This window comes from Panicum virgatum, chromosome 6N (genome assembly GCF_016808335.1).
Source record: "Panicum virgatum strain AP13 chromosome 6N, P.virgatum_v5, whole genome shotgun sequence".
Classification (NCBI taxonomy): Eukaryota; Viridiplantae; Streptophyta; class Magnoliopsida; order Poales; family Poaceae; genus Panicum; species Panicum virgatum.
Window position 1 is genome coordinate 8,095,218 of NC_053150.1, and position 22,745 is coordinate 8,117,962.

General features: G+C 44.8%; 1 protein-coding gene and 1 pseudogene across 2 annotated transcripts; both read left to right on the top strand.

Moving 5' to 3' along the window:
• The first annotated feature begins 6,163 nt into the window (after window positions 1-6,163).
• LOC120679700 lies at window positions 6,164-8,014 on the top strand (annotated as a pseudogene). The gene is made up of 2 exons (XR_005677289.1): window positions 6,164-7,085; window positions 7,205-8,014. The product of XR_005677289.1 is annotated as a desmethyl-deoxy-podophyllotoxin synthase-like (transcript).
• Window positions 8,015-17,502: 9,488 nt separating this feature from the next.
• LOC120679271 (7-deoxyloganetin glucosyltransferase-like) lies at window positions 17,503-20,486 on the top strand. Its single transcript, XM_039960816.1, has 2 exons — window positions 17,503-18,565; window positions 19,366-20,486. The coding sequence occupies exons 1-2, from the start codon at window positions 18,070-18,072 to the stop codon at window positions 20,301-20,303; spliced, it is 1,434 nt and encodes a 477-aa protein (XP_039816750.1). The 5' UTR covers window positions 17,503-18,069; the 3' UTR covers window positions 20,304-20,486.
• Window positions 20,487-22,745: the final 2,259 nt, after the last annotated feature.

The following is a 22,745-nucleotide window of genomic DNA, read 5'->3' on the forward strand; positions in this document are numbered from 1 at the left end:
AATCGATTTGTAGGGGCGGGTGAGACCGTACCCCACCCCACAAATCCATTTTCGGGGGCCATAAAAATATTTTTCTATTTTATGTTAAAAATTTATTTAAAATTTTAAATATAGCAGAAAAAATTAAAAAATGAAACTTTTACACTATAATTATCGTGAACTATAGATACCGAAAAAATATGTCAAATATATTTTAGTATATAAATGTTAAGATTATGAAAACTTTAAAATATAACTTGAGTTGTATGAGATCTACAGTATAGTCATAGCTATATGTAAAGCATAATTATTTAATGATCTTGTGATACTAAATGTTCTTAAATGAATAAACTATAAAATTTTAGATCTTACCACTAAAACCTTGGTATGCTACTACTCTACATTTTACGTCCGAGGTTGTTTGAAAACAAATCAAAACTTATAAATTATGAAACTTGACAACTTATAATAATTATTTAGACTATTAAATGACTTTAAAAGGAAAAGTTGTCAACTACAAAGTTATAAATGTCATCAAGCTCTACAAATTTGGTATAAAGTTTATTTTTATTCGAGATCATATGAAAATTTTTTTGTGTAAAATATTTGTAGAAGTGGATTATGCCATCACCTGTCTCTACAAATGACCAACCACTCTAGAGGCGCTGCTCCGACTCCAGCTATCACCGCATCGTCCTCACCCCAGATCCGCTGTCCGCTATCGCCGTTCACCTTCTGGCGCTGCCGCAGCTCCGCATCCAGCCAACCCGCCGGCACACGCACACACTCGTCGACGTCTCCACGCAAGTCGCCGTGGGCAACCACGTGGCGCAGCTCCTCACTCCAGATACTACAGCCGAGCTTCGTCGTGGTCGAGCAACCTGGCCGCCGAGCCGCGTCCGCTGCTGGCCGCCTTGTTGCCAGCGATTGCTCCAACTCGCACCGGTGCTGCTCGAATTGCAGGTGGGGCGGAATCTTAAACGAGCCCGTTTAGCCGCCCCGTAAAATCAGCTGCTGTGGCCGATGCGGGTCAGCTGCAAAGTTTATGCGGCCTATTGTTGAACAGCCTGCTAAAGTCTGTGGACAACAGATGAAACCCGCAAAGCCCACAAAAAACCCGCAGCCATTCGTAACCTAGAGACGGCAGCTGCCACCACCATCGATGTCTGCGCCCCGCCGCCACCACCATCGATGTCTCCAGCCCTCCTCAGTCCTCACCAACGAACATGAGCGGCAGGAACAACAAGAGCAGCTCGTCGCTCCCTCAGCCCATGCCGCACCGGTGCCATTGCATAATATTTAGCACCGGTTGCTGATCTCCAACCGGTGTCTTTGTGCCAGCACTATAAATACCACGCTCCTTTTCCCCCTCCAAATTGTCATGAACTCACTATTCTTGGCAGCTGAGTGAGATGAGGAGAAGCGAATTTTTTCAATTTTTTAAAAGGTAAGTGATATTATTTTCAATACTTTAGCAAATTAATTTTGTAGATATAGTTAGCATTTGATTTAGTTTATACACATGATAAATATTTGTAGATGTATTTTAGACCCGATTTAGTTTTATGGTTTTATATTATTGTTATATAAATTATTAGGCATAATATAACTATTTATTTAGATGTAGTTAGAAATTGGGTTATTTTATTGTTATATTAGCCATGTATAATATAACTATTTATAGTATATAATTTTGATGACACTCCAATTTATTTCGTAATCAATTTATTGATTTATTTAATTTATTATTTTTACTTTCAATATTGATTAATAAATGGTTTATGTTGACACTCTTTTAATGTTAATAAATGAAATGTGAACCCAAACGAGTCGGCAATAGATGTACATAATGGATCGGTGTTCAATGGAGTTCATTGATGACGTGCATGAATTCATAAAAGTTGCTGAGAACCACAAGTACGAACCACAAGTACGGTGGTTTCGTTCGCTGTCCATGCGAAAACAGCAAGAATTGAAAGGATTACTCATCATCAAGAATTATTCACAGTCACTTGTTTAGTAGTGGCTTCATGTCGAACTACTATGTTTGGACCAAGCATGGAGAAAGAAGAATTATGCTGGATAATAATGAAGAAGAAGATGACAGGATTCCTGATTTTGCAGGCAATTACGGTGACTTTTTTATGACACTGCAATAGGTGAGTCTGAATTACCTTAATTATATGCTTGCATTTGACTAGTTTCAAATATTCTGTGAAATCGAACACGACCAATAGACGTATAGTACTGTAGAGCTCGGGTACGCTTAGCAATTATAAAAAATAAATAGTAATAAATAAAACAAACAAAACTAGATTTTGACAAAATAGGGAAAACTCATTCGTACCGGTTGGAAAGACCAACCGGTACCAAAGGGGCTGCCAGCTTGCATCAGCGTGGCAGTCTTTTTGGTTTCGGTTGGTCTTTCTAACCGGTACCAATGAGTGCCTAAAGCACCGGGTGAAAAATCCGGTGCCTTAGAGAGAGGCCATTGGTCTCGGTTTGCGGGAACCAGATGGAAAATCGGTGTCTAAGACCATTTATAATCGGTTTCCATAGCCTATTTTTCAGTAGTGTATAAAACTATACATTGAGACTGGTTTTAAGCATACTTGCGGGTTATGTATATCTGCCGCGACGTCCACGAGTTGTTAGCAACCTGTTTAATTAATTTGGAGGCAGTCACAAACCCACTTAATTTATTTGTGGCAATCGTGGTGGCCACGCGGCTGTCCGCAATCCGCCCCACTTGCCCCTTGAGATGCTGCGAACGAGCAGAGAAGTCGAAAGTGGGCCCACAAGCACATGCGCGTCACAAACTAGCGTCGGAATAGCCTCCACGTAAGCTGGAATCCAACATCAATCGGCGATTTCAACGCCAGTTGGAGGAGGCCCACAAGCAACCCGCTCCACTCTCTCTCATACATTCTCTCTCCTGCGCGTTAAATTTTGTTAATATAAAGTACCATTCAACCAACTAAAGATGTTTAGTTCGCCAAATTTTTTGAATTTAACTATTGTAGTACTTTTGTTGTTATTTGACAATTAATATCTAATTATAAACTAATTAGGTTTAAAAAATTCGTCTCGTCATTTACGGTTGAACTGTGTAATTCATTATTTTTTAAATTGTATTTAATGTTCTATGTATATGTCCAAAGATTTAATGTGACGGATACTGTAGGAAAAATTTTAAAACCTAAACAGTGCCTAAGCATCATAAAAATTTACTGTCAGGACTTCGGGAGTCGGCATAAGCGACGGGCCAACTACTACGAGCTCCTCGATCTACAAAATAAAGAAGACTGCAGTGTTCACTACGGGAATCGCATAGTTGGTCATGACAACAATAATTGAGCTTTAGAGCTAGAGTCATCGTTAGCTGGTTTGTCGAAGTGATGAAACACATATTTTTTTTCGAAACGAGGCTCGTCCCAATTCCATTACAACAAACGGAATTACAAAGTTATACATGTTCAGAAATAGATGGAGGAGCAAAGACTAAACCGTTTTCTAGCCTTGACTTTCAAGTTAGAAGACAGCCAAAACAGACCCATAAAACCCAGAGTTCCTAGGTGAGGACCAGCCAGTGACACAAAACAGTAAAAAAAATAGATTTTATCTCTCGAGCTAGAAACACACATATTACTGCTGCGAATTTTGTGCAATCTTATCTCTCGAGCTTTGTAATAGCTTATGCACAATTAGATTTTTGTTTACTTCATTTTATTTACATGTCGTGTTAGATTGGTTCTAAATCAAATTTGACCTTGGTCAAATTTATAGGAAAAAAACAATACCAAATTTGTTTCATCAAATGCACCATGAAATTTGTGTTGACAGTGCATATGTTGGGTATTATAGAAATAATTTTTATATTTTTCTATAGATTTGATCAAAATTGACCAAGTTTAACTCATAACAAACCTAGATTACTACGTGTAACTTAATACGACAAGTAAATAAAAAAGAGAGACAAGCCCATATGACTTGGTCAGATACGTATGTATGATCAAATTTCTAGGATGATGTGCATATTATATACGACGTGGGCGATGGGAGACGAGAGGAGGCGAGCGGCGCAGCACACGATTAACACAGCGGCGTTAATGCGAAGCGGCGCGTGCGGCGTTAATGTGCCAAGCAGCGCGTGCGGCGATTGAAGAGACGCGCAGGGGCAAAGACGTCAGTTTTGGCTGGCCCTGGGAGGAACGACATCTATTGTGCAACGGCACCCATCACCTAGAACGACATCTGATACCGATACGGAGGGAGTACGTAAGATTCGATTTGTACCAACTGATCGATTATTTAACCCAAGTGCGTGCATCTCAACGGTGATATATAGTATAGAAGATCTTCTCGAAAACAATAGCTGTATGTGCTCGGGCTCCATGGTTAGGAGCACGGTGATGCCGCCGTCGTCGCTGTTGGCGCCCGGGCCGGGGTCATGAATGCCTGGCCAGGGATGAACATGCGTGCAGGCGCAACGGGCCCCGGCGCGCCTGAGCCGAAGTCAGCGCCATACTCGCCCAGCCATCTCACCACCCACACAGGTCCTTGTACCCGCGAGAAGTAGGGTCGACTATCACGTCCTTCTGTCTAAAAATTATAACCATCGAACTGAGAGCTGGAAATGTATTTAATAAGAAGCTCGTGTTTCACGTTTTCACTTGAATAGGGCCCGCTCGTGTTTCACGCTTTCACTCGAATAGGGCCCTGTTTGGATGATTCGGGGTAAATTTACCTCAAGGTAAATGTTTTACTTCTATCATTTGCCTCTAATAATTTTACCCTATAAAAGTGTTTGGATTAGAGGTAAATGTAGTTGGGGATAACATTCAATGTTTAGTAGGTAGGTAGTTAGGTTTGGTAAGATAGCCATGAAAGAGAGCCATATAATAATTGTCCTACTTTTGGTGGGATCTAGGCAAGTTTTACCCCTATTTGACACCTAAAGAGGGGTAAAAAATATTTGGGGGTAAAATATTTACCTCAACTCCTTTTACCCTCATGTTTGGATGTTGAAGGTAAAAAGTACCTCTTTTTACCCCTTTTACCCCTCCATCCAAACAGGACCTAGATCTCGGCAGTCTTCCGGCTCAGGCCTATTTAATAAGAAGCTCGTGTTTCACACTTTCACTCGAATAGATCTCGGCAGTCTTCCAGCTCAGGCCCTATTTAGATCTTTACCCGTAAACCCCGTAAACACAAAAAAAAACATCACATCGAATGTTTTGACACATGCATGGAGTACTAAATAAATTTTATTTACAAAACTTTTTGCATGGATGGGCTGTAAATCGCGAGACAAATCTAATGAGCCTACTTAATCCATGATTTGCAACAGTGATGCTACAGTAATCATCCGGTAATTATGGATTAATTAGCATCATTAGATTCGTCTCGCGATTTACAACTCATCTGTGAAAAAAATTTATAAATAGACTTCATTTAGTACTTCAAATTAGCAAGATTTCATTGCAAAAATTTTTTGCGTTGGAACTAAACACGTCCTTAATTTGAGCAAAAGTAAAATCGATCTCTATAAATATACACCTATGGATGGTCAAATGGACCTAGTCAGATGGGTGGCACGGAAAATGACACTAAAAATACGACATGAACACGAAACGACACGGTGAATTTAGTGTCAGTGCCAGCACGACACGAGCGTAGTGTAGTGCGTGGACCGTAACCCCAGCACGCAGTGCTGGCACGAGCACGACACGGATAATGGGTCGGCACGAGTCTGGCATGGTATCTATCTGATACTAGCCGTTAGGCCTGACCTACTAACCATTAACCATACAAACTTGATCGGAAGCCCACTTGAGGCCCGTCACAGCGACTGGCGTATATATGCCGCGGACGATGCCTTTCGCTCCTTCCAAATCCAGCCTAACTCTCGCTCACTTTTGTGGTGGCAGTGCCTAGGCCTGCACTAGCACGACATGCTAACAGTGCCGTCGGTACGACACAGCACGGTTAAGTGCTTATAGTGTAGTGCTTGGGCCGAGTGGCCAGCACGCAGTGCCGGCACGACACGGCACGACTAGGATTTAGTACCGAATAGTGTAGTGTCGAATAGTGTTAGTGTCGAGTGGAGCCGGGCTCCATATTTGGCCATCTATCTATATATACACCAAGGCATATGCGCACTTGGTCTTCAAGGCCACAAAATATCGATCATGGACATGGATAGCCTGTCCCTGCAGGACTACTTCAGCTGCCTGCTATTGCTTGCTCTCCTCTACTCCCTAACCAAATGTTTCTACACTGCATCCGCCCGCTCCAGCGGCCATCGCGGCCTCCGGCTCCCCCCGAGCCCATGGCAGCTCCCTATCATCGGCAGCCTCCACCACCTGGCCGGCGCGCTCCCACACCGCTCGCTGCGCCGCCTCTCGCAGCGCTACGGCCCCATCATGCTCCTCCGGTTCGGCGAGGTGCCGGTCGTCGTCGTTTCCTCCGCTGAGGCCGCCAGGGAGGTCATGAGGACGCACGACGTGCTGTTCGCCACGCGGCCCCAGCTCGCGGCCATCAACACCCTCACCAAGGAAGGCCACGCCATCGCGTTCACACCGTACGGCGAGCACTGGCGCCAGATCCGCAAGATCTGCGCCGTGGAGCTGCTCAGCGCCGCCCGCGTCCGGTCGTTCCGGCCCGTCCGCGAGGAGGAGGTGGCGCGGCTCGTCGGAGCCGTCTCGTCGGCGTCAGGTAACAATTAGCTTATGAACCTCAGCGAGATGATTGCAGCGTATGTCGCCGACACCGCGGTTCACGCCATCATGGGGAGGCGACTCGACGACCGCGGCGCCTTCCTCAGCTACGTCGACGAAGCCGTTCGGTTGGCCAGTGGCTTCAGCCTACCTGATTTGTTCCCGTCTTCATGGATCGCTCGAGCTCTGAACTGGAGGGAGGCGCGTAAGGCGGAGGTGTACCGAGAGGGATTGTTCAAGTTTCTTGATGCTGTGATAACCGAGCATATGGAAAGAAAGTCGCAAGACAGCAACTCGCAGGAAGACTTGATAGATGTCCTCCTGAGGATTCGAAGCCAAGGCTCATCTCAGTTCCTTACTATGAGCATAATAAAAGGTGTTGTTTTTGTAAGTGTCATCGTCCTTCCAGCTAGCTGCAAATACCTTTGTTTAATAGTTTGAAGATAAAAAGGTAAAAATTAATGAAAGTTCAGAATTTTGATGATTTGACGTACATGTAAATGTAGGATCTTTTCTCAGCTGGGACTGAAACTGCTGCAACAACGTTGCAATGGGCCATGGCGGAGTTGATGAGGAACCCTGACATGATGTCCAGGGCGCAAGCTGAGGTAAGGGGAGCCTTCATGAGCTGCGGAAAGGTTGTGGAGGAGGGATTGAGAGAATTGAAGTACCTGCATTGGATCATCAAAGAGACCCTGCGCCTGCACATTCCCGGCCCGCTGCTGATCCCAAGAGAGTGCCGAGAAACTTGCAAGGTCCTGGGCTACGATGTGCCCAAGGGTGCTATGGTGCTCGTGAATGCATGGGCAATCTCGACGGATCCACATTGCTGGGAGGAACCAGAAAGGTTCAAGCCAGAGAGGTTCGAGAGTGACACAAGAGACTTCAAAGGGAATGACTTTGAGTTCACGCCGTTTGGAGCCGGACGACGTATTTGCCCTGGGATGTTATTTGGGCTTGCTAATGTCGAGCTTGCTCTTGCAAACCTTCTATTCCATTTTGATTGGAGCCTACCTGACAGCATTCGTCCCAGTGAACTAGATATGACTGAAGATATGGGAATTACGGCAAGGAGAAAAAAGGACCTCTGGTTGAGAGCTACAGTGTGTTCGAATCTGCCCCATTAGATAACTATTTCAATGTATCATGCTAAAAAAGACAGAATTATTTCAATGCATGCTTTGTAATCCTTGGTTGGCCCTTTGCTTCACGCTCTTGGGCCATCCAATTATATATGTACTAGTCTATCAACCCATTCTCCTGCACGGGCTAATTAGAATTAATATAAGAATAAGGTCAACAATTATAATTATCTATTTGGACGTCTTTTTTCATCTATTAAATATTCTAACACATAATCTAAAATATATACTTTCATTATTTAGTTACAATAGATTTCATTTTGTGCACCTCCATATTTATTCTATATATGTTTAGTTGAACTATTTATTTGTGAATTAATATTCTTATCCCTTCCATCATAGATGAATATATGGAAACATACATCGTGGGTAGTATTTTAATATAAATAATATTTTAATAATGTTAGAAATAGTAATTTTAGAATTTTATATTGGTGTACTTTAATATATTTTTATAATTATATAATTTAGATTCAGATTTATGTGTAATTTAACTTGTATTAATAATGATGTAACTGGATAATTTATATGCAAAATTAGGGGGTATTTGTATTATATTTATAATAGCATAGGTGGGTAATTTACACAAAGATTAGGGGGTTACTTTAGATTTTTTTATAATGGCAGAGGTGGGTAATTTAGACATATGTTTAGAGGGTTATTTTAGTCTATTAATGGCATAGGTGGGTAATTTATTAGAAAAGATAACAGATCTGATGGTTGTTATAATTAGAGTTGTTGGATTGATGGCCAGATGTTTCTAATTTTTGTGAGAATTTATTGGATTTTTCTATTTTTTCAGAGTGTCAACTTAGGATCCTAGGTGACTTCACGTGAAGACTCCAAAAAAACCTCCAATTAGTAATAGTAAGATGTACTGTACCCTCACATCAATAAATCCTTGTATATAGAGGGGCGTGGTTGCTCCATGGAGTGAATCGCAACTGACCCATCGACCCAAACTTGCAGTAACGGGGCATCGGTTGATCCATTTCTTCATTAACTGTCTGGTTTGGTGCCCATTGGTTCTGGTGGGTCGAACCACTAATCAGCAAGAATGTTCAATCAGCATGAGCCACGAGCTGCTGTGGAAGTGTTGTCACCCCTGTGCCTGCATAGTCCTCCTGCTGCTCCTTCAAATAAGATGGTTGCATGAAGCTTCTGCTGCTCCACTCGTCATCGAAGGACAACGCCGGCAGCCAAGCAGCGGCTCGTTCGGCTTGCGCGTGGTGTCAGATAGAGGTAAGTCTGATGAGAGTGCTATCTCCGCAAGCGAATTGAAGGGGTCAGATCGATCCACTCGAACCTATGGTTGACGAGGTTCTAATCCACTGCTCCTTTGCTGGTTTGTCAGTTCGATAAGGTGCCCGTTAGTGCCATTTCAATGGTTCGATTCGATGAACCACCGAATCGACCCGGACCTCGCCCATTAGGAGCCTTGTAGCTTGCCATACAGCAATATGGGGGCAGCTGCCCGAGCTAGCAGCGAAGCAGACCTCATGACACTCATGCTTCCACCATGACGATTTAGGTGGTCGGAGCAGTGTTTGGACTTTGGAGCTCAGCAACGTCTAGACGAGGGCAACGGCTAGCACAGCGAGCATATTCTGCCCTGTTGGAAAAAAAAAAGACAACTATAAGTTTAAATTCCGAACTAGATTTATCATGACGAGAATTAAACCTAGCATGCATGACTCTAACATACTAGACAGTACGTATATCATAAACATGATCTCAGAAAACATGATTATGAAATAGATCTGATCACAAAATACATACTGTGCGGGAGCCACCGGGAAGACGAAAGGCGCAGACAAGACGAAGACGGTCCTTCGAACGGAGTGCAGCAACCGGCGTTGCAGACGACGGTACGACGCAGCTCCTGACTTGGACGGAGGACGAGCCGTGGCGAAGAAGATGAGCAGTCGCGCTTAGCGCTTCCCAAAACCTTATTCGCCCTCTCCCGGTGCAGGATCACAAGAGCGAGCGGTTCCGGAGACCTGCTCTCCCGTTCGCCGGTGCACGCCGGCGCTCGGGATGGAGAAGACTACGGTGGCGGCGCAGCAACGAGAGAAGGCAAAACCCTAACTCATATTAGATCTTCTTATGAATTCCCAAACCTTGGGGACTCCACGTATAGCGATCTATGGTGCACTTTTTCATAAGGGAGGTGTTCCGTATTTAAAGGGAGAAAAACCCACTACACCCTTGTCCATTAGCAATACGGGACTAATAGATGGTGTACCTCCTCTTAGCGCTAATGAGCCTTTGAGATTTATTAGGATTATTTATATGGGCCAAGCCCATAAATCTAACAATCCCCCACCAGATCTCAAATACCCATTTATAGATTTTGTATGTTTCTCACTACTATTTGATATACCAGTGTTTTAGTGAGGACTGTTAAGTTGAACTCTCACCTAGAGCTCCAAACTACACTTATCCACAACTTGTACAATAGACTACGCCTTGAATTGCAAGTTTGGTGTGAACAAGTTTCACTCAAAATCATAACCAGTACATGGCTGCCCGTAGCCTTCTCCGCGGGTGGGGCATATACGTCGTACTCCCTGGTCTCTTCATGAGTTTACTGGAGATCACCCAAATCTCACAGACTGCGACATTAGACAGTCAGACTCATATATGTGTGTTCTTTCAAGAATACTCTGTAGGACAGCACCTTTGCTCATTAGAGCCAACAGAAACACATTAAGGCAAATAGCCAACCTGCCTTACAGCAACTGAGAGTATTGCATCTTTTCTTAGAGAGGGTTTAACCATTACTCTCCTCAGTTCACCATCAGCTTGTTCACCCCAAGTCCTAATTCACGGGATCTCCAATCATATAGATTGGGTTACCACTGTGGCAACTTATACGGGTCTCATACCCATCTCCCTTGATGCACTATCTATCACATTCCGTGATAATCCTTTTGTAAAGGGATCTGCCAGGTTTTTGTCTGTTTGAATATAAGTCACACTTATCACTCCAGAGTTTCTCAACTTCCTGACAGACTTCAGTCATCTTTTAACATGTCTTGATGACTTTGCATTATCCTTAACACTGTTCACTTTGACTATCACCGTTTGATTGTCACAGTTCATAAAGATGGCCGGCACTGGTTTCTCAACCACAGGCAAGTCCATTAAGAGCTCACGCAGCCACTCTGCCTCAACAGTGGCTGTGTCCAAAGCAGTAAGTTCTGCTTCCATGGTTAACCGCATCAAAATGGTCTATTTGCAAGACCTCCATGATATCGCACCACCTCCAAGGGTAAACACATACCCACTCATGGCATATAGCTCATCAGCGTCAGATATCCAGTTTGAATCACTATATCCCTCAAGCACAGCAGGGTGCCCAGAATAGTGAATCCCATAACTCATAGTACCTGCTAGATAGCGCATTACCCTTTCAAGTGCATGCCAATGATCAGTACCCGGGTTTGACATGAACCTACTCAATTTGCTCACACTAAAAGATATGTCGGGTCATGTTGCGCTAGCTAAGTACATGAGTGAACCAATAATCTACGAATATCTCAGTTGATCATTGGCAATTTTCCTGTTCTTTCTCAACATCACACTAGGGTCATAAGGTGTTGGAGAAGGCTTGCTGTCGATATAGTCAAAACGGCTCAAGACCTTTTCCACATAATGGGATTGTGAAAGAGTAATCCCATTCTCAACCTTAATCAGCTTGATGTTAAGGATAACATCAGTTTCTCCTAGATCCTTCATATCAAAACTCTTTGAAAGAAAGGACTTGACCTCATTGATCACATCAATGTTTGTGCCAAAGATTAGTATGTCGTCCACATACAAGCATAATATCACTCCTCCACCCCCACCATAGCGATAGTACACACATCTATCAGCCTCATTAATGACAAAGCCCGCAGAAGTTAAAGTTCTGTCGAACTTCTCATGCCATTGCTTAGGTGCTTGTTTCAACCCATACAAAGACTTCAAAAGCTTACCCACATTGTTTTCTTGACCTTTCATTACAAATCCATCAGGTTGATCCATGTAGATCTCCTCATTCAACTCTCCATTTAGGAAAGCTATCTTAACATCCATCTGATGAATGATAAGACCATATGAGGCAGCCAAGGAAATTAATGCTCGAATAGTGGTCAATCTAGCGACAGGTGAATAAGTATCAAAAAAGTCTTCGCCTTCCTTTTGTGTGTACCCTTTAACAACAAGTCGAGTCTTGTACTTGTCAATAGTACCGTCAGGCTTAAGCTTCTTCTTGAATATCCACTTACATCCTACTGGCTTGCAACCATAGGGTCATTCAGTGAGCTCCCAAGTCCCATTAGAAAGAATTGAGTCCATCTCACTTTGGACTGCTTCTTTCCAATCATCTGCATCTGAAGATGCATATGCCTCTGCAATGGACGTGGGAGTATTGTCCACAAGGTACATAGTGAAAACGTCACCAATCCTTTGTCTCTTGCTCCTTCTAGGAGCTTCACTGTCATCCTTCTCTAGGACATGCTCATGTTCATCGGATTGTTCAGAAGACTCGATAGGTGCTACAAGTTGAGGAGTTATCTCTATCGAAAATCTAGAATTGCTATGCATATCTTTCATAGGAAAAATATTCTCAAAAAATGTTGCATCACGAGATTCCATAATAGTATCAACATGCACATCTGGTATCTCAGATTTAACCACTAAGAATCTATAAGCAATGCTCCTCTGAGCGTATCCTAGAAAGACACAATCCACTGTCTTAGGTCCCAACTTGCGCTTCTTTGGAATAGGCACATTAACTTCCGCTAAGCATCCCCACGTGCGCAGATAAGAAAGTGATGGTTTTCTCCCATTCCACATCTCATATGGAGTTTGATCATGATCTTGTTTGGAACTTTATTTAAGACATGACACGAAGTCAATATAGCCTCCCTCCACCATACCTTAGAAAGACCAGCTGTGTCTAACATGGAGTTAACCAAGTCAGTCATCGTGCGGTTTTTCCTCTCGGCAATCCTGTTTGATTCGGGAGAATAGGGAGGCGTCCTCTCATGAATAATTCCATGCTCCTCACAGAATTCATCAAATATTTTGGGAAAATACTCGCCACCACGATCTGACCTTAGACGCTTGATCTTTCTCTCTAGTTGATTCACAACTTCCGCTTTATAGATTTTAAAGTAGTCTAACGCTTCGTCCTTAGTTCGCAACAAATAAACATAGCAAAATCTAGTCGCATCGTCAATTAACGTCATGAAGTATCTTTTCCCACCTTTTGTCAACACACCATTCATCTCACATATATCAGAATGTATGAGTTGTAGAGGTGCCAAGTGTCTCTTCTCAACAGCCTTGTGAGGCTTCCGAGGTTGCTTTGATTGCACACAACTATGGCACTTAGAACCTTTAGCAATGGTGAATTTCGGAATTAAACACATGCTGGAAAGCCAAGACATCAAACCAAAATTAACATGACATAAAACGTGAATGCCAAACACTCGCATCATCGCTAACGTTGCCACAAATATGATTCACCGACTTATTACAAAATTCAGCAAGAGAAAAGCGGAACAAGCCTCCACAATCGTAGCCTTTAACAACGAATTGTCCATGTTTCGACATGACAAATTTATTGGACTCTAACACTACCTTAAACCCGTAATTGCATAGGACTGACCTGCTGGCCAGATTCTTGTTGATAGTGGGCACATGCTGCACATTCCTCAGCTGCACGATCTTCCCCGAAGTAAACTTCAGATCTACCGTGCCAACACCATGAACAGAAGCATGTGAACCATTCCCCATCAGCACGGAGAAGTCTTGGACGGTCTGGTAAGAAGAAAATATAGAGATATCAGCACACACATGGATATTAGCACCTGTATCAAGCCACCAACTCGTGGATTGAAAAACTGAAAGAACTGTAGGTAAATTACCGTACCCATCTCCAGTATTGCTTATGGTCACCATGTTGACATCCTTGGACTCCTTTGCTTTCTTGGCCCTGCGGTCAGCCCGATCTGGGCACTCCTTGGAGAAGTGTCCAAGCTTACCACATGCATAGCATTTTTCCAAAGCCTTGTTCTTTTTCTTCTTGAAGGTAGTGGTCTTGTTAGGCTTGTTGTTCCCTTTGTTCTTGCCATGTGGGAACTTTTAGACTAGGTTGGCCTTGATCTCCTTTCTCGGGCACGTCTTTCTTCCGAGCCTTCTCCTCAACATCAAGAGTCGCTATCAGATTTTCAACTGATATCTCCTGTCTCTTGTGTTTCATAGTTGTGGCGAAGTTCCTCCACTGGGAAGGCAACTTTGTAATAATGCATCCAGCCACAAACTTGTCGGGAATAGATCACATAAGGAGATCAAAATCCTTGACAATGCACTGCACCTCATGCGCCTGTTCCACCACAGAACGGTTATTCACCATCCTGTAGTCATGGAAACTCTCCATGAGGTACAGCTCATTGCCCGCATCTGTTGCATCATACTTTGCAACCAGAGCATCCCACAGCGTCTTCGCCTCTGTCTCATCAATGTACACACGGACTAATCCGTCTGATAGATTGCTAATGATACATCCGACAAAGAGATTATTGGCCTCATCGTACTTCTTCTGCTCTTCAGCAGTAAGTACGCCCTCAGGCTTGCCAAGTCTCATGTCCCAGATGTGCATAGCAGTAAACCAGAGGCGAACCTTGGACTTCCAGATCTTAAAGTTCACGCCAGTAAACTTTTCTGGCCTCAGTGACTCAGCGAAATCAGCAATTGTTAAATCAACAGATTGCCTATAATAAGGTTTTTGGATTGTTGGAAAAAAAAGACAACTGTATGTTTAAATTCCGAACTAGATTTATCATGACGAGAATTAAACCTAGCATGCATGACTCTAACATACTAGACAGTACATATATCATAAACATGATTATGAAACAGATCTGATCACAAAATATGTACTGTGCGGGAGCCGCCGGGAAGACGAAAGGCGCAGACGAGATGAAGACGGTCCTTCGAACGGAGCGCAGCAACCGGCATTGCAGACGACGGTACGCCGCAGCTCCTGACTTGGACGGAGGATGAGCCGTGGCGAAGAAGATGAGCAGTCGCGCTTAGCGCTTCCCAAAAACCTTATTCGCCATCTCCTGGTGCAGGATCACAAGAGCGAGCGGTTCCGGAGACCTGCTCTCCCGTTCGCCGGTGCACGCTGGCGCTCGGGATAGAGAATACTACGGTGGCGGCGCAGCAACGAGAGGAGGCAAAACCCTAACTCAGATTAGATTTTCTTATGAATTCCCAAATCTTGGGGACTCCACGTATAGCGATCTATAGTGATTTTTTTATGAGGGGTGTGGTCCATATTTAAAGGGAGAAAAACCTCCTACACCCTCGTCCATGAGCAATACGGGACTAATAGATGGTGTACCTCCTCTTAGCGCTAATGGCCTTTGAGTTTTATTAGAATTATTTATATGGGCCAAGCACATAAATCTAATATGCCCTAGCTAAAAATCTGGATGACCTACACCCCTCCACACACACATTGCCACAAGCCTAGAGAGCCTGCACCACAATATGGAAGCTTTGCTTTCCTTTGATGGAGGAGTTGACGAAGATAGGGGCACCAAACATGCTTCGATGCGTGCAAGACTTGGCATTGAAGTCCTTTGCGGCTTCGCGCTGTGCCGCATGCAAGTTGTACCTCGAAGGCCCCTCCTGTACTCATTTGACCAAGCTCGAGGAGAAAATCGTGGAGCTGGAGAACGAGAGGTCAGAGCTCTAGAATGCTTTTGGGGCAGAACGAAGCCATGTTATCACCCGGACCGAGGTTGTGTCTACTCTGGGAATGGCGAAGCCCCTAAAAGACCAGCTTATCAAAGCCCAGGGCGCGTGTCAAAACGGTCGAATCCCAAGCCAAAAGGGTTGAAGAGATGTGCCTCCTCGTCGAAGAGAATCACGATGGACCCTATGATGGAACATGCGCGATCACAAAAGGTACGAATCACGATAACTTTTTTATTACTGGCTATATATAATTGGGAGAGATTTGACTCGACCCATCCTTCGGTAATTTTTTATGAATTTTGGGTAACTAAGCTTAGTTTATATGAGCAACGCAGCACCGCTGCGATTTTTTTAACTTCTAACATGACCCCGGCCCTTGGTCGAGAAATCTGACGGGTCCAAAATTGTTGTAGGGTACCATACAATCTACCTAAGGGCCTCCGGTAACAGAAACGGAACCTGTTAAGGACAATTGTGGTTCTTTGGAATTTATGTACCATGTTAGGAAGTGACTGATTGAGTGAAGCTGCAAGCTGACCATGCGCTAACTTCGGCTATAGGGCTTTCTTTCGAAGATATTGTAATGATTGTTATGAAGAAATTGATAGACGAAGATATGTTGAATGATTTATTTGTATTTTGCTGAAACGCCATTTGTTGGCCCATGTCCATGATTGAGTACTGAAGAAAAAATCAAAGTGCCAACCCCCCCCCCCCCTCTCTTAATCAGGGAGTTGGGACGACAAAGCACTATGCCGTATGTTTCACTTGGGGGGCCTTCGGTGACCCGATAGGTTGATTGAGCTTGTAGGGTGCGTCGAAGCCCCACCCCACCGATTTTCCGACCTTACTTTTTTTCATTTATAGAAATTTTTTTATCGTTTTCTGATTAAATTTTTTTAAAAAAATACAAGAAAAGTTTTGGAGACAAAAAAAACATTTCAAGCAAAATATTAGAGCAGAAAAAAAATTCAAGAAAAAAAATTGGAGACCAGAAAAAAATTTCAAGAAAAAAAAATTGGAGAGCACAAAAAATTTCAAGATTTTTTTTTTGGGTCATTAAAAAAAATATTCATCCAAAAAAAATCAAAAAAGAATTAAAAAAAATTGTTGAAAAATTTTTGCAAAAAAAAATGGAGGCGCGAGGCGGCGGCGGATCTGGGCGCCTCCTGGCCACCGCCGGCCCGCCCCGCCCCCTCCCCTGCGCCAGATCTGCCGCGCCGCGCCTCCCCGCCGCTGCCGGCCCGCCCCGCCACCTCCCGGCGCCGGATCCGCCGCGCCTCCCCGCCGCCGCCGGCCCGCCGCCGCCCCGCCGCCGCTCCGCCCCGCCGCGCCTCCCCGCCGTTGCGCTGCGTGCGGACCTCACGGCAGCCGCAGCCACCGCGCAGCGCTGCGACCTCGCAGCCGCCGCCGCCTCCACCGCCGCTGCCGCGCGGGCGTGTAAGAGGAAGGAGATGGAGGAAGGGCACGCGGGATGGATCTGAGGGGGGCGGAAGAAGGAGAAAGAGGCGTGGGGGGTGCGGTAGGAAGAGAAAAGGAGCGTGGAGAGGGGGTGCTGCGGGATCAGAGAAAAAAGCAGTGGGTGGTGGGCCTGCCACGTGAGAGCATGGTCCAAAAATCGACCGCTGGGAAAGAAAAGTCACGGTTAACTGTAAACTCAGTATTGCGACCCCCACCCTGGCTTGGTTGGGATGTCTATGCAATGAACTAGACTTTACGTAGAAATCCCAGAATCTTTTTCTTCCGTTGACCTTTTGTTAGCTTCGTGCTTACTTCTGTCAAAACTTATACGATATCCTTCGGCCGTTCGCTCGAGAGGACCTTGTCTTTGATTCCTTAGGATGCCTTCGGCTCTTGGGCTAAGAAGGGTTCCATCCTGTCTGTACGATAGCCTTCGGCATTCATTAGGATGCCTCCGACTTTCTAGCTCTGAAAGGTTCATCCTTTTTAATCAATAGCATTCGGCCTTTCGCTCGAGAGGGCTTTGTTTTCATTTCATTAGGTTGCCATCGGCTTTCTAGCTTAGAAGGGTTCCATCTTTTTAATCGACAGACTTAGACCTTGAGGGCTTCATTTTTTTTTCTGTAAGTTACTCCGATCCGTAGCAAATGCACGGGCACAGATCTGGTTAGAAGGTAAGATTGTAGTAATCTATTCCCATGTGTAAGAATTGTGCTATCTCGACGCGATGAAGTTTAGCGTGGTCCAAAACTATTCATGACCTGCTGTTGATAAACGAACCATATGGCTGTCAAGACCTATTGTTTAGCCTCACCTTGAGATACACACATGAAATTAGCGTAATCCTCAATCTAGTGCCAAAGGGCATCTCTCGATGATCGGGACAAGGCCAATCTCCTCTACGACGTGCTATATACTATTTATCAACTCGATCGAATCCATGGAGAGATTAGCCCAGACGAAGCTGTTGACCCCAAGTCTAGCTACGTGCAGAGCAAAGACCAAAGAGCATGGCGAGGCCGCACGCCGTGGTGGTGCCGTACCCGGGCTCCGGACACATCAACCCGGCGCTGCAGCTATCCAAGCTGCTGCACCGCCACGGCGTCTTCATCACCTTTGTCGTCACCGAGCACAACCTCCGCCGCGCTTGGGCCGCCGTCGAGGGCGCCGCGGGCGGCCGCGAGGGGTTCCGGATCGAGGCCATCCCGGACGGGATGCTCGACGCCGATCGGGACGCGCAGGACTACGACATCAGCCTGTCCAAGGCCACCGTCAACCACGGCGCGGCCCCGCTGAGGGAGCTCGTCGCGCGGCTCCGCGACAGGAGCGCGCCCGGCGTGCCGCCCGTGACGTGCGTCCTGCCGACGACGCTGATGAGCTTTGCGCTGGACGTGGCGCGCGAGCTCGGCGTCCCGTCCATGGTGCTCGCGGCCCTCGGGGCGGCACCGCTGATGGCGGAAATGAGGCTACGGGAGCTCAAGGAGAGAGGCTACCTGCCACTGAAAGGTACTTACGCAATCCTAGAACTTGTTCAAGTTTCAACCAATGTTATCAGATCGTCTGGCTAATCATGATATCGGTTCCCTGTTAGATTATACCCACGAGTCAATTAGCTCGACTAGATTGCAAGCTGTCTCAATAGTAATCAACTAATCACAATTAGTCTTTCGATTAGACATTAAACGACTAATATCTGATTCATAATACACTCCTTTAGGTTTGTAATCCATTACTAATCTTTTGTAACTAATAGCTAGCATTTGACAATTTGCTTAGGGATACTTGTCCAGTGAGATATTTATGTCTTTGGACCAACCAATCATGGTTGAATCTTAATCTTTATTGTTTGCCTACTTATTCTCTATTGAATTTATAATTATCTATTTATTTAATATATGCGCATCCTAAGTACTTGGGGATTTAGGAAGGACGACTAGACTACCGACTCGACTCGACTAACCTATACTAATCAGTCTGATTAACGATTAGTCATCTTATCAGTGCTCTTATGGCTACGTTTCGATAATACGATTTGAAAACATTGGTTTCAAAAAATTATGAGCAATATTTGCTGATTTATAAGATTCAGCCAAAATCTATATTTACTCACCGTTGATTCGAAAAATGGAACGGTTCAGATAGATCATGTCGTCACATGCGCATGTGAAAAAGCCAACAAAAATATTCGGAATTTCACTCTTTTAGCTAGAGACAACGCCCTTACCGAAATTAGTAATTCAGTCCGGTTCTTCCAACTAGGAATTCATTACATTCACACATGCATGCACTCGGTCTTCCATTTGCAGACGAGAGCTGCTTGACAAACGGCTACCTGGAGAAGACGATCATCGACTGGATCCCCGGCATGCCGCCGATCAGCCTCGGCGACGTCTCGAGCTTCGTCCGCACCACCGACCCCGACGACTTCGGCCTGTGGTTCAACATCACCGAGGCCAACAACTGCACCAAGGCTGGCTCCCTCATCATCAACACCTTCGACGCCCTCGAGGCCGACGTCCTCGCCGCCCTCCGCGCCGAGTACCCGCGCATCTACACCGTCGGGCAGCTGGGCACCATGCTCCGCCTCGGCGAAGAAGCCAGCGACGACGACTCGATCGACCTGAGCCTGTGGAAGCACGACACCGAGTGCCTGGCCTGGCTGGATGAGCAAGAACCGGGATCCGTCGTGTACGCCAACTTCGGCAGCCTCACGGTGCTCACCGCCGCCCAGCTCGCTGAGTTCGCGTGGGGCCTCGCGGCGACGGGCCACCCATTCCTGCTGGTGGTCCGGGAGGACCTCGTCCACGGCGGCGGTGAGCTGCCGCCGGAGTTCCTTGCGGAGACAGCGGAGCGGCGCCGCGTGGTCACGTGGTGCCCGCAGGAGCCGGTGCTGCGCCACCGCGCCGTGGGGTGCTTCCTGACGCACTGCGGCTGGAACTCCATGCTCGAGAGCATAGCCGCCGGCGTGCCCATGGTGTGCTGGCCAGTGTTCGCGGACCAGTACACCAACCGCAAGTACGCCTGCGAGCTGTGGGGCGTCGGACTCCGGCTGGACGAAGAGGTGAGGAGGGAGCAGGTCGCCGGCCGCGTCAGGGAGGCGATGGGGAGCGAGGAGATGCGGAAGAGCGCGGCGGGATGGAAGGCGGAGGCGGAGGCGGCAGCGCGCCCCGGCGGGTCGTCACATGAGAACTTGTTGGGCTTGGTGAAAGCGCTTAAAGAAGGATCACTCAACTCCGAAGCATGATTTCGTGAAAAACCCAAGTGACGGACGCTAGGAGGGTATGTAGTAAACCAAGTCCGTTGAAACTTGAAAGGGAGAAATAATAATTTTATAAGGATGTGTTCAATTTCAGACCCAAATATAATGCACCTTACCATTGTATCAAATCAATAATAAATTCCTCCGTCAATCTTAAAGATTTGCTGACTCAGTCTTTCAAGATGTTCATATGAGTAGGGTTTGCATTCTTGTGTTCATAATGATGAGTGTGTATACATTGTGAATGTCTGAGATATACTGTATAATTTAATTATATGTACAATCATAGAAAAAGAGTTTCGCAGTTGCTAAATTTCAGTTCAAGGAGCTCGCTTGTTGAATCTTCTTTGGATCCATGCATGTTTCGAGGGTTCTTCCGCCTCTTAGAATATCTCCAACAGCCACCATCTTGCTCAGCTCGGTGTCCCGCTCAGCATCCATTGTTGCTCGCAATATATACCGACCGGGCGGATTCGCAATCTCGCTCGGCACGCACCTCTCCGGTGATGTGTACTCCCTCATGCAGTAGTACCCACTACTGGAAAAACGCACATTTGTCCGCGGCCGTCAGTACCGGTCACGGTTTCGGCCGGTACTAATGTGCAAATTTAGTACCGGGCTAAAAAAACAGTGCCCATGGGAGCCGATTAGTACCGGCTGGTGGCTCCAGCCGGCACTAAAGTGCGCCACCGACAGCCACCTGCAACGGCTAGTGACCATTTAGTACCGGCTGGAGCCACCAGCCAGTACTAAATGGCTGCCAGGAATCCATAGTTAGAGAAATTTGAGATTTTTAGAAATAGTGACAATGAGAATTTCTTTGATTTATGCAATGATTTGAAATATATAAAACCGATGACTTGAGTGTGGTAGTAGATTTATTGGCTAGGTTGAATGTAGATAATTTATAGAGGTAGTATATTTTTCGAAATGATCTTAGTATATTTTTTAATTTTTCGAATGAGATGAGTATATGTACGTGGACAGTGGAGATTTTTGTAATGATTTTAGAGAGTTCATGTGATTTACTTGTATATATGACCACATATGGAAAGTAAATTTTTTTATAATGAATTATTGAAAGAAGTATAATAGAATTTTTTGTATTATGAATGGATTATTTTGACACTCTAGTGATGTATTTAGTCAGGCTCACATTGAAACCATCTAGAAGCTTAAAAAATCTTTATTTCGAAACAAGTATACGTCGTTAATCTCCATTCAACGGTGATGGAACTACATTTCGGGGATACACGATGCGCTATAAGGACGTCGCCAATGGGCTGATCGCAACACCAGCATTTGCGGTTGATCCGAACACAGCATCTGGCGCAGCCAGCGTGGCCGTTGTTGCACTGAGAGCGTATCAACGAGCATGCTGTCTGTGCCAAGTGTTGTGTTCCTATCAACCATAAATATTGGAGTTGCGACTGGCCTATTAGTGACGTACTTGTACCGCACCGTGTCCCCCCGAAAGGCAGTGTCATCACCGCAGGGTCGAGATTACCGACATATACATTTTCCGAAGCAAAGTTTTTTTTCTTCTAGATGGTTTCTGGATATTGAAAAGAGTGTTCTCCTGGAACTGAAGGGTGTCAAAATAATTAGGAGTTATAGAGATTTATTTCAATTAATTAGAGATTTCTTTTAATTAATTTATTCAGGTTTTTCTAATTGAGAATTAATGTGATTTTGCATTGTAGTTCACAGACACTTACCAGCAAGTGTGAAATGTAAAAGAAGTAGTGTTGCTATTGGGGCATTAGTCACATTGTGGCTGCTCTGTCACAGCTCTTTCTAGACAATTCATTATGTAGATAGGGTGGGGTCAGGACCGACAAAGAATAAGGGCTTAGACAGAGCTGTGACATAGCACGGCACACAATGATGACTAATGCCTCAATAGCAATTCTAATTTCATTACATTTCAGACTTCATTGTAAGTACTTGTGCAATTCGAATATGAGGATATAATAATGTACATATTTACATTGTAATTGTATGAGTTTTTTCAATCAATTTGCAAATTAATGTGATTTATTTTAATTAATTTATTCAGATTTTATTGTAATTGTAAGAATTTATAATGTTGTAAAAAATAATAGTGTTTTCCAGTAAAATATGGCTTCAGCAGCCAGAGGGAGTGGTGCCGGTGGGGGTGATCGTTGTGGAATGTATGTGTTGTGGAATAAAATGTGTATGTGTTGTGGAATCTATGTATGTGTTGTGAAATAAATTGTGTTGGATGTAATTTAAATATTTGTTATTACAAAATTGTGAAGTTCTTTTCCACTGAATGAAATTGCTTATCCAACGAGAATATATTATTTGTAGATGGATCGACAATGGATGTACGGCCATCAGTGCACAATGGATTGGATTAACGGTCTTAAAACTTTTCTCGATGCTGCTGAGGCCCACAAGTCG